This window comes from Triturus cristatus, chromosome 3_2 (assembly GCF_964204655.1).
Source record: "Triturus cristatus chromosome 3_2, aTriCri1.1, whole genome shotgun sequence".
Classification (NCBI taxonomy): domain Eukaryota; kingdom Metazoa; phylum Chordata; class Amphibia; order Caudata; family Salamandridae; genus Triturus; species Triturus cristatus.
In genome coordinates, this window is record NC_140584.1 from 535673520 (window position 1) to 535690429 (window position 16910).

At 40.9% G+C, this 16910-nt stretch overlaps 1 protein-coding gene across 2 annotated transcripts in view; it reads right to left on the bottom strand.

Annotated features, from left to right (window-relative positions):
- The window catches only part of TCP11L1 (t-complex 11 like 1), a 343218-nt gene that overhangs the window by 68740 nt on the left and 257568 nt on the right, over nucleotides 1–16910 (bottom strand). For both annotated transcript variants that reach the window (XM_085648244.1, XM_085648245.1), the window contains exon 7: nucleotides 10855–11054. In XM_085648244.1, the coding sequence (XP_085504370.1) occupies nucleotides 10855–11054 (200 nt within the window). The remainder of the gene's footprint in view (nucleotides 1–10854; nucleotides 11055–16910) is intronic.

A 16910-nucleotide genomic window follows, 5' to 3' on the forward strand; every position in this document is an offset into this window, starting at 1 on the left:
TCCTTCTCACCCCAGACTCTTAATGGCAGTGTGCCAGATATGTACTGAGTGTTTCCCAGATACACTCTTAATGATAATTGCAAAAACTGGAAAAATCACTGGATGACTTTGACTAAATTCACCTTATATGCTATCTGAATGTGGAAACTGAAGTGTTGGCTTAGATGTTGGCTAATAACCTGGAAAAAAGCCTGTGCAAAACTAGCGAACCACAACCAAAGCAAATGAATGCAACATTGATCAATAAAACAATCTCTGAAGGTCAACAAATGTCCCTGGAAGTCAGGATCAGAGGTGAGAATTATGCTTTCCAGCTTTCCGTTTACATTCACAGCTTCAGAGCCAAACAGTAACATAGCTAAATTTCATGAGAAACACCAGGAAAAGATATAGAACACAACAACCTAAAATAGATAATTTCTCTTTTCTCTTTCTTTGCTGCATAGCAGCTTGAGGTGTATTCCTATTCTTGGTGTGTTAACTTAAAGATTGCATCAAGATTTCTTTAACTTCACGATACAATGAAATTAATGTGACTGTGTATAGAGAAGGGTTTGTTATGGGCACTGTCATGCACTTTGGCATGTGGAGTGGAGATTGTATACTTGTATGTTTTGGTAACAGCAGGGCAAAGTAGATGTAACTGTACAGATTGTCGATGCTATTGCTTCAGCAGTTGTTAGGCACCAAGTGCACTTATCTTCCAAACTGGGACACCTAGGGGAAGTACAGGTGTCTGTGTGCACTAGACTTGAGACCGCGTATATGCTCAGCCAGCACTCAGAGTGCACGACCGTTTGTCTCAGACCTCCATTTTCTCCATAGAAATGTGTTGTATGGCGGAGTTACCCCTTGACTTTGCCTTTAGGCCTCCCATTGCTTCACGATCCTTCGGAAGATGAGCAGCAACACAATGAGCAAGTACAGCCTGAGTTTATTTCCATCAGTCACTTTTTTTCTGGAGCCCCACTACGTTCACTATACCAGCACTTAGGCACTTAGACTGAGAGGACTGAGTACACCACACATGACTAGTTAAATTATTAGATGTTATTTGACAGTTGACCAAAATTATAAAACTTAAAAACTGTGTAATCTCACCTGAGAGGAGACATTCACTACTTAGCAAGATGCATCGCAAGCTGTGGCAATTGGTGTTAAGCTCTGGTCCTGGCATAGAATTCCGAGGAGGTGTATGGTCCCAAAGATTGTTTTGTGACCAACAGGGGATAATCGGCATTGGTCGGTGTTCAACAGTTTTGTACTGACTCTTACTAGCAAATTAGTCAATATCTAGGCCACCACATTGGTTTTCACATTTAATAATAAGATAAGGCCAATTGATGCACCGTCATTCCTTAGCTTTCCCAATTTCTAGAATTATTATGAGGGTGTTCTGCAGGCCAGGTGTGAGACTATGTATTTTTCTGGAATCGACAAGTATGTGCAGTACCATGTACTTGTGAGTCCACTCTCATATCTTCATAGTTTATTGCTTTGTTTCGGCAACTTGTGTCATAAAAGCTTCATAAGATATTTAACCATGAATTTACAAAATAGCAAATTTGACTTAAAAATACATAGTGTGACAGACAATGTAAACAGTTGTTTTAAAAGAGTACTCACATACGCCATTAAGAATAGTTCGATTGTCGAAATTACAATTGAAGATTTTTATTAAAAAATCACGAATAACAAAAGATGTGTAGTTACGTAACAAACATTTTAAAAATCATTAAAAAAGATATGAACTCAACAACCTGCCTTGTGTAATCATTGTGAGAAGCATGAAGTAATACCCCAAAAAACATAAACATTGGTAGCTATTTAAAACCTTATTACAGATGTTGGGTAGTCTATTGTAAAGTGTCAGTGCGTGGAATGCGATCTTATTAATGGGCCGGACAGTCAATGTGTGCTACGGGGTTATTTTACTACATCACTGTCTCATGCCTAGTGAAGTTAAGCCTCCTTTTTCAGTGCTTTTTGCCTAATCAACCAGGCATGGCCAAGAAATTTGGCCACGCCGCACACAAATAGTAGTCTCGAGTCCGACCTAAGAATACTCAAAGCTGCTCGATGGTCTAGTGAACCCAATTGGCGGCAAATAGGTTTTAGCCATTTGGACCTTGGTGCTTTGTATGCTGGACAAACAAACATAACATGGGAGACACACTCTAATGCGACTCCGCAACAAGGACAATTTGCTGGTGTCTGTTTCGAGGGGTGCTTGCTCAGACGGGGAGTGTGCCGAACCTAAAATGCATGTACAGAATCCTATCCCTGGGTACCTGGATTAAATCTACGCAAGGCTCAAGACCTCTAGTCTGCTTATGCTGGAGGAATTCTTCCGTTAGTCTGCCCACTTTAGTCATACTAATTTCCTGGCAAGCAACCCTGTCCCAGTATGACCGTTTAATTTCCTCTATACTTAGTGGGTCTTGTCTATCCCAATGTCCCTGGAATCCAGGTGCTATCAAATATTTCCTGATGTCCGGATTCCATTTAATTTTACAATTGACATATAGGTGAATGACCTCAGTGAGTGCTTCAGCGTATGTGGAAAGTTCTGGGGTCCGACTAATACGAGCCCAAAAAACAATGGACGTAATTTTGCTATACCGCTGAATGACCGTCTACCCAGATCAAGTTTTAAGGGTATCTGAGGTCTGCTACAAGGGAGGATGACCAGATTCCTTAGGTACTTGTGTTCAGATCTGGAGATGTCCTCGACATTATCAAACCCCCACAGCTCGGTACCATAAAGAGCTGTGCTGACTGCCTTGGTATCATAAACCGTGAACCCCCAAGCAACTGGTCTGCTCTGTGAGGAACGATGTTCTTTCCCTAGTTCTCCGGTCACACATTTATGGCCCAAAAGCATCTTGGCTAGGTGGAGCTTCCAGAACATTTGGTCAGAGAACCTGACACCAAGATAATCAAAGGTCCGGACTCTCTCCAAATATGCCCTGCCGAGTGTAAGATGGCTCCTAAATGATTTGTGGGGGTTAAATGTCATGAACTTTGATTTTGTGGCGTTAATGAACAGTCCCGGGAATCACAGAAAGCTTGAAATCTGTTGAGCAACCTTTGTAAACCTGCTGGGGTCTTTGACACCAAAAGGGTGTCATCAGTGAACAAGAGCGTTGGTACTTTGTCACCCGCGAAGGATTGGTGCGTCTGCCGGATTTTCTTTGAGGAAGCTAACCACCCCGTTCATGTAAAGAGAGAACAGGGTGGGTGCCATGACACATCCCTGGTGGACTTCCCCTGTTGACAGGGATACGCTCTGTCAGCTAGCCTTGTGATCCCCACCTCACCTGGGCATAGTTGCCCTCATGGAGCCTAATCAATAGATTAAGGATGGGAGGGGGGATGCCCATGTCTCTGAGCACTAGCCACAGATTATTCCTAGGGACGAGATCAAAGGCAGTCTTTAAATCAATAAATGCGAGATAAAGACTGCCCTTGCCAATTGTCACTGTCTTCCAGTATATTAGAAGCAGCCTAAAGACTTGATCAATCGTTCCTGTGCGGGCCCTAAAGTCAGCTTGATACTGGGAAAGAATATCTTCGTCTTCTACCCAATGTTGGATTCTTTGCAACAGGACTCTGCCGAAGACCTTCTGCATTAGATCTATCAAACTAATTGGTCTATAGTTTGAGGGGTCTTCCCTTGGTTCCTTCTTATAAATTGGTACCACCTCGGAAGCTATCCAGGATTCCGGTATTGGGCTTCCACTGGCAATTGCATTAGCAAGAGGAAGGATGTAGTGTGCCCAATTTGTAACATCTGCTAGGAAGAGGTCTCCGGGCAGGCCGTCCGGGCAAGGTGCTTTGGCGGGGACAATTTTCTTTATAGCAACTTCAATTTCACCCAGGCCAAAGAAATTGCCATTATTATGAGCACTAGGAGGGTCAAGAGGGGTATAAAGCTCCTCAGGCATCTCAATCTCCAGTGTAGAATATAACTTCTCGAAGTGATCGTACCAAGATTGACTTGGAATATGATTTGAAAGTGGACAATCAGTCTTCCTATTGCTCTGTGAGACTAGGGTCCAAAATAAGTTGTTATTCTTGGCTAGGCTTGCTTCTTTAAGTTCCTGCCAATGTGACTCGCCCCAAGTGGTCTTTGCTTGACAGAGGGCTGCTCTATAGTTTTTCCTGGCCATCCTAATCAGAGGGCAGTTCTGATCTCTGATTGCTTTGGCTAGGAGCTGCTGTTTTTGCCTGCAGTCTTTCGCATACCACGAGTTGGACCCTTTGGTGGGTGCCGTGGGCTTATTGCTCTTACTCGAGGCTAGAAAATAAGCACCGCCTCGGTCCACTGTGCGAGAGTGGACATTTAGGACATCTTTCGGCCCCAGTGGGTCTGAGACTACAGCCTGAAGTGCTGACGTACTAGAGGCTAAAACTTGTCGAATTCCAGCGATTTTGGTTTCCTGAAGTGCAATAAATCTTTCGCAATTCGAGGGGGCAACTTCTTTGGTTATTGTTAAAGTTTGCGCACTCTAGCATGGCTAGGAACTGGCCAAAGTGGTTTCAGGTAAAGGAAAAGGGGATTATGATCACTATCAGTAGTGGTGCCAACTTTCATATCTATAAGGTCCGCCCAAAGCTTCACATCAAGTAGGATATAGTCTGTACTTGAGGGGCAACTAGCTCTGTTATAGGTGTTAGCACCGTGACTATCTGATGGTGGTCTCCCATTTACCGGCCTCAGACCGAATTCCGCCCTAAGAGCGTTAAGTTGGAGAACTAGCTGGGTCCATCTTTTGACAGGCCGTAAGTTGAGCAGAGGGGCGGCACATTTGCTGTCATACTTCTTGACCCCCAGGAGGTCCTCAATATCCAGTGGTTTGAAGGTACAGTTGAAGTCACCTGCGACCACGATACTAGAGTGGGACGGACAACTAATTAGGGCTTCTTCAAAGGCTGTGACTATAGGCGAGGGTCTGCCCCCTTTGGTCCCCCTTATATAAACATTAAACAAATCCAGTGCCCCCCCCCCCTTGGGCCCCCTGATAGCAAGTCTCAGGATATCCGGGCTTGAACTTAGACGCAGAGTAATACAGCAGCCCAGCGCAAGGCTCACCCAAATAATCAAACCCCCCGACGGACGTCCTTTACCCCATGGTGGTTGCTGGGGAATGGAAGCACATTTATCCTGATTTATACAGAGGAACCAAGCTCCAGGTCTCCTGGAAGATACATATATCAGAGCCCTAAATTAGTTTGTTCCAATGGGGGATTGCCAGTTTACTTTTCAGGCCTGCAACATTCCAAGATATTAATTTCAGTTGGTGGCTTGAGGCAGCTCCTGATATAGTACTCCTGTTTGGGGTACATTGACTGTGCGGGCCGGGGCGTTAGGCAATGCCTGGGAGTCTGAAGGTGGAATGGCTTCAGCTCTCTCACTATCATATCTATTAAAATACTTCAGTTAGTAATCCACTGTCCACTGATGTTTTCCCTGACTACATCTGCTCTGTCCTTAATAAATAACAGTGTTCCCTCTGACATCTTCCTTTCTCTGTGTATTAGTGAGCTAAGTGCAATGTCTTGCAGAAATTGTTTTACTGGTCATAGTTTGCAGCTTTCTTTGAGAGTTAATGTCTCATAGTAGGATGCAATGACCTATGTAGCCCCTTTGTCGTAAGTCACAGTTCCCATTTCTTTTTATCTTTCCCCGGTGTGACATCTTTGGTTTATTCCAATCTCCTTAGGTTTAGGATTGCGTTTCCTTGCTTTCAAATTCTTCTTTGTGTGCAAACCAGGAAAAGAGGTGAAACACAAGATCACAAATGAGGTCCCTATGGACCTCATTTGAATGCTTGTGTTTCACGTCTTTTCCTGCTCTGTTTCATGCCCTACTTTCAACCTGCCAAGTTAAAAAAGCAAAGCATAAAAACGTTAATCCAATCCTCCGTGTCCTTATTCAAATTTAGACAACTTCTCAACAGCAAATAATTATTTTATTCTCACTCAGTATCAGGGCTCACTGCCTATCCCTTAAATGGTAGCCAAGAAGTGTTCCGATTCACTAGAATCAAATTCTGTGCCCAAAGTGCTTTAGAAAATTAAGAAAATTATTTTCTACATCAATTGAATCCTACATAGCGAAGGACTGCTCAGATGGGAGTAAGCATACATTAATCTCAACTGTTCTGGTAAGTGCGTGGAACGAGGCAGGACTACCCATGTCCCACCCTCAATGCTTTTGTACTGGGCCTTTGAAAGCAGTTTGGCTTGCGGTATTTAGTTGAGATTAAAAAAGATTGCCTTTCAACTATCCTTATGAAGGTTTTTTCCTGCCTTCCTTGTTTGCTGTCAACATCTGGATACTGTGTGCAAGCTGCCTTCAGTGGTAGGTGAATAAATTATAAGAAATACTAAAGGAATTAAGCAAGCACTCATGATTTAAAATAAATTGGCATAAACTGCTACTATTTCCAGGGTCTGGCAGAGAAACAGCATTTCAGATATTAGAAGATAGACATAAAAGAGCTCTGTTTATGGAGAATAATTCAAGTGAATTTTGAAAAGATTTGGAAACAGTACCAACGTTGAAAAGGCCTGCATAGGAACAGCAGCACTTGTCAAAAAGGTTCCTATGACAGGCATGCGATTTTTAATTTTTTTTTGTAAACTTGAAGGGAATTTACAGGTGAATGAGTGCCCTAAGAATACGGCAACATGTTCTATATAGAAATATATAGCATAACATACCATAATGTAATAGGTCTACTTTCATTACTGAAGCAAAGATGATCATGGTTTCCCAACTCCTTTATTGACCTTGCAAGGATGAGTGGGGTTTCCAGTTCTCAAACCTGCAACCACATTTATAAACCTTGAAAGGGCCATTCCAATGATCCAGTCTGAGTGGCATGGAGCTTCAAGTTCACATAATGTCCAAATATAGTTAGTATTTAGAAGCCAACTGATAGACTATAATGTTGTGATAAATACTGTCTCACACACACTATTCTTTTGTATATATCTGCTAATGTGAATATGCACTACATGCCTTAATGCATGTTAACACTGCCTAAATGTGTACATAAGATGTTTTATTAAGGAACTCCTTTGGAGTCTGAACAGTGGTTCACTGGCCTACCAGGTCAGTGAGGTATACAAATCCCTTATGACTTGTGGTGATCTCTATACCTTCAGTGGAGTTGCTACAGCAGCAGCTCCATTGAACATGCCTTGTCAAGCGGATATCCTGTGTGATATGCGTAGAATTTTGTTTGGCAAGAATAAACTTCCAAAGAAGGAGTTTGTTCTTGCAGAGTAAAATAATGGCACCAACATGCAGGGAGTCATGGCGGCCACTGTATTATTTCCTACCAAGTACCACCATGGCTTGGATGTCAGTCCCAGGTAGATAAACTGAAGGAGGGTCACTAACCCTAAATACGGCAAGGCGAGGGAAAGGGGGCAGTGTGAACTCTCAGTCCCATGGTGATGGTAGACGGTCTGCCACCATCTAAATGTGGCAGAGAACAGTGGGTTTATAGAACAGTGCATCCGCCCAATAATCTACTGTCTAAGTGAGTTAACCTAATGTGAGTGCATTAGATCTACAATAAATTAAAGGTTTTTTTTGCTTTTGGTTGTGCATTCTGATGAAATGTGTTGTGTGTGTAACATTGCCACAGCTTGTGTTGTATGTTGCTTCAGCTAAAGGGAACTTTTGCATTTAAGTGAGTATTAGCAGTGTCAGTGGTTATGAGGAAAAGTGCTCGCTGCAGAATGATCTTGTAACAGACTTACATTTCTGTTTTAAAGGGGGGCAAAAGTAACAAGAACTAATATTTCTGCACTCTTGAAGATGCTCCCAAGAAAGCATTATTTTTTGCCTGTGCAAACATCGGGTTCCAAGCAAGTAAACTCCAAGGAGAAGCTATATAAACTGTCCTTACTTAAAGAGGGGCAGAAACAGAATATGGTAGCTGGGAGGCGAGCTGTCTCTTGGGATGTTTAGCATGTATGCGTAGTATGATGTGACTCTCCAATAAATCGAATAACAATAATAACAATAATGTGAAGTCAGAAAGAGAGTCGTGAGTTTTAGTTTAATTGATTCCAGATAGGTAATATTTTGTGTATGTATTTTATTCACCCTGATCCTACTCGTTATTGCTGAAAAGTTCATTAATGAGTTCCAGAAGATTAGCCTGTAATAAATACTAAATATTTAAAAATAGCAATGTTTGTGCCTATTGAACTCCAGGGTCCAGACTGGTGCCCCTTTAGTTTTCTCTATAAGAAAAAGCTATTCTTTAGCATGTCCATCGAACTCTAAGCTCCGCTGTAACTGCAACTCGGAGAAGGTAGTGGGAATATGAGTTTCTCTTTTCTCCTCAAATGTTGCAGTTTCCTTTGGGGATGGGAAAAGCTACTTGGCATGACCCCCAAAAAACTGGTATAACAAAAAACCCACTGGTCCCTATTAACAATACTGTAGATGCAGAGAATCAAATGGCGAGTAAAATGTCAACTCTATTCCCAGGTATTCATTATTTCTTTCATTTGGCAATTTTAATTCTTATATCTTGAAACAGATGGATTTGAAATGTGACGAAGTGCTGTCATGTAACAATAGTAGTGGTTTTAAAGTGTTGTTTAAAAAGGATGCTAAGATAAAAAATGTTTTAAGGATGATTTGCACAATTGTTTACAGATAAACAGAATGCATTTGAGCTGTACGTTTGTAAGATGTGGCAAGATGCAATTTTACCTAATGGCTAATATATGTCCCACTATACGAAGAATCTTTATGAAATTCAGGCTTGACTAAAAATCAATTGGTGAAAATACATGGATCAAAATGAAGGGGGTGTCTTTTAATCCAGGATGTCAATATTGTGGTGCCATGAGACACGATATGAATCATGCTTTATGTTTTTTGTCCGGGTCTTTTACATTTCAGAGAAAATTCGTTTGCCTGGTAATTTCTAAATACTTTCTAGCACCGCACGAGGAAGCACTTTATCTTTTGTTAGATCCAACTACAGTGAGTGCTTGCTATCGCCTGATGAAATTATTTTGATCCTTTCTTGTATTATAATGTGTTGTGAATATATTTGATGATTATTGACTAATATGTATGCATTTACATTCACTTGTGTATTTTAATCATGTACTGTAGTTATGGATTTTATACAAAGTTTGTGGTTTCAAGTCTTCTGTGGAAGCACTTTTTTGATTAAATAAATAAGCAGAAACTAGTCCATCAAGATAGGCTATCATACTGGAGAGGCAGAATAAAAGCATATTTACATCAGCCTCTCAAATAAGGGTTAGTTAGAGATTCCCAAGATACTGAGACTGGAATCTTTTTTAGGTGAATATGGTCATATGGTGAATTGATCTTCAAATGTGGGAAAGCGATAAAGAAAGTAAAAAAAAACAAAAAAAAACTGCTGTATATGTTGTGAGTTGCTGATTTTTACTGTCTTCAGGGGTTTTAGTGTCTTATAAAAGCTTTCACTTGACCTTTCCTGCCCATTTTGCACCAATAAAAAAGCTTTTCAAATAGAATTAACGTGTTGTTTTAATCTTACAGTGTTCAGGAGACTCTATAACTCCCATTTTATTTGAGTTTTTGAAACAGAAGCCAAAATGGGTTTAGCTTCGAAAGAGAGAACCTGGCAAACTTCTTCCAATACAAGAATTTGTAAAAGGAAGTTGTAAACATCACTTGCCTCTGGGCATAATTCATCCATTACAAATACATCCATGAAGGGATTGGAGAATACACAGCAGGGATAGTTCTCATTGTCTGAAGGAAAAGGTTTGTCTAAAATGAACATTGGTTTTGAAATGCAAAATTATCGTTACAAAAGTAGTACATGGACAGCAAAGGATCAGAGTGCAGGGACAGACACTATCTCCTCCATTCACTTCTCTTTTGCTGCACCCACACTTCCTTCCTTCCTTCTCCCCATTCCTCACACCGAGATAATGCTTGCACCCCAAATCTCCCAATTACTCCTGAAACATATTATGCGCAACACAGCTAGAGAACTAAAAGTTACATTAAGGTCAATACTTATTGTGGAGATGGATTTCCCTACAATTCCCCAACAACAAAAACGTCGGTGAAAGAAATGTGAACTTCAGAGTAGTATGTCAAAGGATGAGTAAAAACACACTTGAGAAAGTATGTGTGGGAAGGAGCCTGGCCTCACTAATAACATTGAGAAGGTAGGTTTCAAGAGGAAGGGGTCTGAATCTTCAAACAAAACTGTTTAATGATCTATGCCACTATTGGTGGGGGGAGTACAGCTACTGGCTGGACTGTAACCCCAGTGGCTGTTCTCCTCCCTTCTCTTCCTTGCTACGCCCTTATTTGCGCTCTAAAGAGAGGAGTGGCTGATATTTAAGCACATTAGAGCACCTTAATAAGCAAATTTCATAACATTTTGAAACGTTCTGTAAAACATAATAAGTTTTAATAATTACATAAATAATTGATTTTTAAAATAGTTTTTACTAGTTTTCTGTAAAGCTACAGCGTCATATGGCTTCATGCGACATTTTGAGCAAATATTAAATTGCTAATGCAAAAAATGATGAACTTGTAGCTTTCATACTGATATTGAGTCTTGCAGAGTTAGACATTTTTATAAGAAAGCAACCGATGAGAAGGTAACACAAACGTGAAACAATCCTTTTCAGAAACGTTAAACATACTCATTCTGTTCTAACTGAATGAATTTAAAATAAATATAATTTATAATAAAACTGTGATACCAGTGATGTTGACTATCCTCAGCAGGTGGAACACTGAAGTCGACGGCATATTACAGCTCATACCAGGAAACTGTTGAAAAGAATACATACCTCTGGGAAAGGAGTGCGGTGATCCCATTTCAAGAGTCTGAGATACGCGTGGTTGTGAACGGTCACAGCACTAAAGGCGGGAACGCTGTGGACAGCGACTGCTCCCACCTCCCCATCAGAGCACAGAGACTCCATTCTGCTCCTCCTGGCGAGGTCATCTGCTGCCTCCTGCAACCATTTGGTCACAAGCTCCAGAGAATCTACAAAAACAATGTCAAAAGCATGTGGATGGAAACGCTCCTCTGTAGCACAACTCCGCCACTTTTTCACATTTGTTTTGGGCAAAATCAATAGTGTCACAAAAGAATAAAAGCATTGGCGAAGTCAGCAAGGCTGGTCTTGTCAAGCAGGTGCAATAGCTTTTTTTTTTCTAAACCGTTTTACTGCAAGCATATGCCACCAAGATATAAATAAGAAAAAAGAGAACACCATGACGGCCATATGCTTGAAATTAAAAAATTTGTATAGAAAACATGTAACTTTGCATATAAATCTACTGGAACAGTACGAGCACTTCCTAGAAGGTAGTTGTACTTAGAACAGGAATAGAAACCGCTTTTACTTTCATTGCACATCACTGGAAACTACAATACTTATTGGCCTAAAGAAATTATACTGCTGGCTTTGCAGTATTGTTAACTAGTTTAAAATAGTCCCTGCTATTCGGCTAATCAACTGGATCCTCCCAGCGCCTATATCCCCTCACGGGTGACAAGACAAATCAAGTCTACTGATTGATCGAAACACACAATGAGGACTAAAAAGAAAAAAAATATATAAAGAAAAATAGCATTAGTAAAGTATTGGCCGACAAGCCCTGCCAATGAAGTGAACTTCTTTTCAGGTGGATGAGAAGCTATGATCAGGCAAAATGATGTCACTCCTTGTGCGACAGAGCCAGTGGCTTTAGTAGGCGGACTCATTGCCCCACGCTGTAGGATGGGAGGAACAAAATGTGAATGACAAATGAAAATACCAATAGATGAAGAGGCAACAAAGTCCATTTATGTTTGTATTTTCTATTTATGATTTTTTCATAACATGAAGCAGGCTAGATCTGAAAATATAAATCACTGTCTGGGATTACTGGACAGGCCAGCCTTAGTGATTATTTTTTCACAAACACAATATCTATCCCTTTCAAAATGTTTTGTCGCAATACTGCTGGCACCACCATCCACAAAGGAATCCTGTATAAGGCGTGTGCAACCTGTGCACCGAAGCCTCTGTTCCCCTTCTTAGTGCCATCAGATCTCGAGACTATAGAAATTGTTTAACTTCACATATTTTTTAAGAATCATATTATTTTGTTTTAATTCTGCAGGAAAAGATTAACATGCCTGCGTTGAAATTTAAAGTGAAGCAGCATATCGAACACAGTTCTCTGCATAACACGGTGTAGCACTTTCAAATATAAATCCTAGTATGCAATCACTCCCAAGACAAGGAGGGACCATGAAAGGGAGGTCCTTTTGAAATAGCAGAGGAATCTGACACAGAGGGGCCTAACCAAGGACAAGAGTCAGTCAGTCATATACTTTTATTCGATAAATTAATATCATAAAAAGACGCAATTACATTGATTAACATAAATATACAATTAAAGGGTAAAAACAGATAGAACACCATAAATTCTTTTACATATCAATTACATATGGCATAAAAGCAGGGACATATGACACACTCCCCTCATATCTATACTTGGGTATTCAATACAAATTCCATATAATTAATAATGAATAATAAATATTATACTTAAAATTAATTAAAAGGTCATAACCATTTAATAAAATCTAAATAAGACCACATCATCATCCCAGGTCAAAATCCCGCATTCCCTGGCCTACTTTTTTCTTCATATTGCTAATTCGAACGGCTGCCACTAAGAAATTAGCGACATGAAAAATAGTCCGGACACTACTCAATAATTGTAAATGTATAAGTGCCGGTCTAACCTGAGCAAACCCTACTTCCTTTAGCACCGGTAATAGATACCTTTTCCTAATGTCTGAGTAATACTTGCAAAGCATGACAAAGTGCAAAGTGTCTTGTGGTGACAGATTGTCACACTTGCAGGGCTCAGCATTGTCCGGTACTCCCCATTTGGGGAAATCTCCAAAAGAATAATTAATTAAATTAAATCGAAATCTAATTAACAAAAAACGATGGAAGGGGCGTGTAGCTAGCTTCAGGTAGAGTTCCATACCTGGTAGACTCACTAACCCAAAGTGTAGTCTAACCAGAGGTTTTTTCAACTCTAATTCCTCCCTTTCAGCTAATTGAAGGTTTACCATGGCAGTTTTTATCAAATCTATGTCTGCTTTCTTAATGGTTTCTGGGGCCAAAAAAAGCTCTGGCCGGCCAAGTTTTTTGAAAGTGGATTCAATGTATGCTAACCATGAGATTTTACTGGCCATATCTAGTGCTAGGCAGTCTTTCAAGATCATATGGTTCAAAGTTATCTCCTCGTTAAGCCAAGTCTTGAGCCAACATAATATCGGGGCCATTTTCACTTTATCTGAAACATAGTCCAGCCCCATCTCCACATGTATCGACAAAGTAGGGGTTGACTGTGGCACAGATAATAAGGTTCTTAGAAATGTATTTTCCACCACTTGGATTTGCTGATCTTGTGAGGTATACCCCCAGATCTCAGAACCATAAGTAGCTATTGCAAGGCACTTTGCCTTGTAGACCTTTAAAATAGCTTCCATGGGTCTGGCTCCAAGACGTTTTGGAAAAGCCCATAAGGGCTGATGTGGATCTAGCAAATACATTTCTTTTAAGTTTCATTTGCGGTCCCCAGGACCCTTTTTCATCAAATAAGAGACCTAAGTATGTAAAAACAGGGACCCTACTAACCTCATCTTTCCCACAAAAAAATGTCATCATTTTTTTCTTTCTACTTTGTTCCCCTACTATCATTACATGAGATTTTTTTGCATTTATTTTTAGATTAAGTGACTCCATAAATATGTTAAACTTCATTAACAATTTATTTAGACCGACTCCAGTGCGGGCCAATAAAACCGCATCGTCAGCATAAAGGAGAACTGGTATAGTTGTATCTCCTACTCTCGGAACATCTAACGATGCTCCCTTCAGGGCAGGTTCTAATGCATTAATATATAGTGTAAAAAGTAGGGGTGCCAAAATGCACCCCTGCCTAACCCCTCTTTCTGATTTAAAATACTGCCACAGCTTCGACCTATTTACTAGGTCAAAAGCTGTTGAGAGGTCCATGAATCCCAGGTAGAGGGAACCCTTTTTAGCTACAGTATACTTACTAATAAGGAGCTGTAAATTAAGACATTGACTTAATGTGCTCCTTTTAGCTCTGAAGCCATATTGAACATTAGTTAGGATCCCACTTCCCTCAAAATGATCTGTCAACCTAGCTAAAATAACCCTGCCTAGTATCTTCACAGCAGAGTCTATCAAAGAGATAGGCCTATAACAGGATGGGTCATCTCTGCCCTTTTTTAAAGACCGGGATAATAATAGATTTTGACCAAGAGATGGGAGTTATGTTTGAGCCTGATGCGTTAAAAACGTTAGTCAGTACCCTTGCCCACAATCTAGGGTGACTTTTATAGAGGTCCGCTGGGACCCCATCCGGACCTGGCGCCTTGTTTATCCTAGTCTCCGTTATTGCTTTAAATACTTCACTCTCCTGCAAGACCACTACTGACACTAATTTTAAATTAGAGATATCTTCTTGTGGGCTCTCAACCCCTTGACTTCCATAAATTTTCTCAAAGTGGGCAATCCATTGGTCATCTTGGATATTACAGTCAAGTCGGGAATTATGTTCACCGGAGAAAAAAGGCTCATTGATAGTTTGCCAAAATTTCCCACTGTCCCTCAAGACCTCCTGGGACAAAAGTTTGTCCCATGCCTCATCCTTGATCTGATTTTTCCTTATCCTGATGACCTGTTTATAAGACTTCCTTAACTCCCTAATTTGCTCCCTGTTTCTGGGGCAATGTTTTAATGCTTTAAGGAGTGCCGAATGTGCCCTAGTACAGGCATTGTCAAACCACCTTTTTCCACTAATGTTGGTTGTGGAATGCATTTGCTTCGTCAACTTGCTACTAATATGTTTACAAATAATATCAAAAGCCTCTACAATCAGTGTATTTGGTGCAACAATATCCAAACACATACTGACTTCCTTCTCTGTATTAGACATAACCTTCCCCAAGAACATTTCAGGAATTACTTTCGTCCATTTTAATCTCCTGCCTCGGTCCGTTGGTATCACCTCTCGTCTGGTGCCCATATTCTCATATACTGTAAAACTTAATTGGGCTCCCTGGGCCATTTCTAAAATTACAGGGTTATGATCACTAAAAACAGAGGACCCCACCTTATATGAAACAACACTGCCTAGGACTGGCGCAGTCATAAAAATATAGTCTATGACTGTGCCTGTATCCGTGCCTTTATAGGTAGCTACCCTAGGACCTCCCACAGTACATCCCGATTCATAAAGGTTTGTGGTGGCCAAAAGTTTCTCAAGGGCCTCCCCTTGCATAGTGTGTTCAAAGTGTACAAGAGCGGAATATGGGGGTCCATCTGAATTATCAAGAACACATTCTTGTCCACATGGGTGGATGTTAAAGTCACCCATAACAATAACCTCAGCCCACGTATTTTTTTTACTTTATATGATATTAAAAAGTCCTCTAGACATATTAAAAATTGATTTATACACTCACTATTGTGAGAATTATAATAATTAACCAATAATAATTTCCCTAAATGTGGCCGAGATAGCTCCACTGCCAAACAATTGTGGCAGCTAGCATCAATCTGTTTTAATGAGCCATTCAAATTCAGGGAAAAAACATTGCTAAACCTCCCTTTGCTCTACCGTACTGGGCCTGTTTAGCAGAAATAGAAAAATGTGTATACCCATCTATATAGAAATTATGGTTTGTGTCCCATGTTTCCTGAAATGCCATTATGTCATAGGACTTTATCTTTCCCAACCAGGACCTATCCCTACGCTTACTTCTCAACCCGGCAATGTTCCAACTCAAGATTTTACAGGTTGATGATTGGGGATCGGTATTAACCACTGGGCTTTCTATAACAGTTACCCTTTGTACTTCGACTACCTCTGCCTCATTGGGGGCTGTATTGACCACCCACTGACCATAATTATCCCCTTGTAGTCAGTCACATTCTTCCAGGCCAGATAGCACGTCAAATCTGTTACACAACAATATATTCCCCCCAGTACTCCACTCCTTTTGCCCTCTAAAATGCTGTTTATCCCCCCTCCCTGGAATCGCGGCTGCATAGAAATAAGACAGGGGAAGAGGGTGAATAGATGATACCGGATCGTTTTGGCACCAATCACAAATGTAGTCCACCGCCCTCCAATCCCTGAAATTAACAACTATACAATCCCCCCCCCACTGACTTAGGTTTGTACCCCACCCAGCCCACTCTTCTGGCGTGGAGAATTTCAGCAGAGACATGTATTGGTAATGGGCGATTCTTATTGAGCCAATGGATACACTTGTTCTTTAACTCCTGATGTGATTCCCTCTTACCCTGACATAGTGAAGGAGCCCCCACCAGAACCACTATATAAGGTGCAGACTCTGGAGGAAGCTGGATGTTTGGTAAAGGAGCTTCACTATAGGCCATTATGCTTTTATGCGTTGCTTCCTTTTGTGTTACAGGCTTACCAGACTCTCTTTGCAGCAGCATTCCCCTATCACCGGAATGCTCTACCCTTAATAGGTTATTTGAGACTGGTTCAGGGGGATTTCCCCGGGGTTCTAGCAAATTACCACTTACAGACATTTTACTGGGAGCTATAGGACCCTTGGGGACTGAGGGGGGTATCTCTGCTCTAAGGGTTGTAATTGACCCCTCTCCCTCTCCCCCTCCCCCTGCATAGTTGCTGACTGGCCCAGTGGCTTGCTTCCCTTCCCTACCCCGGGATGTGGCAAGCAATAGTTCAAGGCATACTAATCTAGAATCAATTGAGTCCAAACGTTCACTTAATGGGGCCCAAGACTTCTTAATCAAATGTTCCA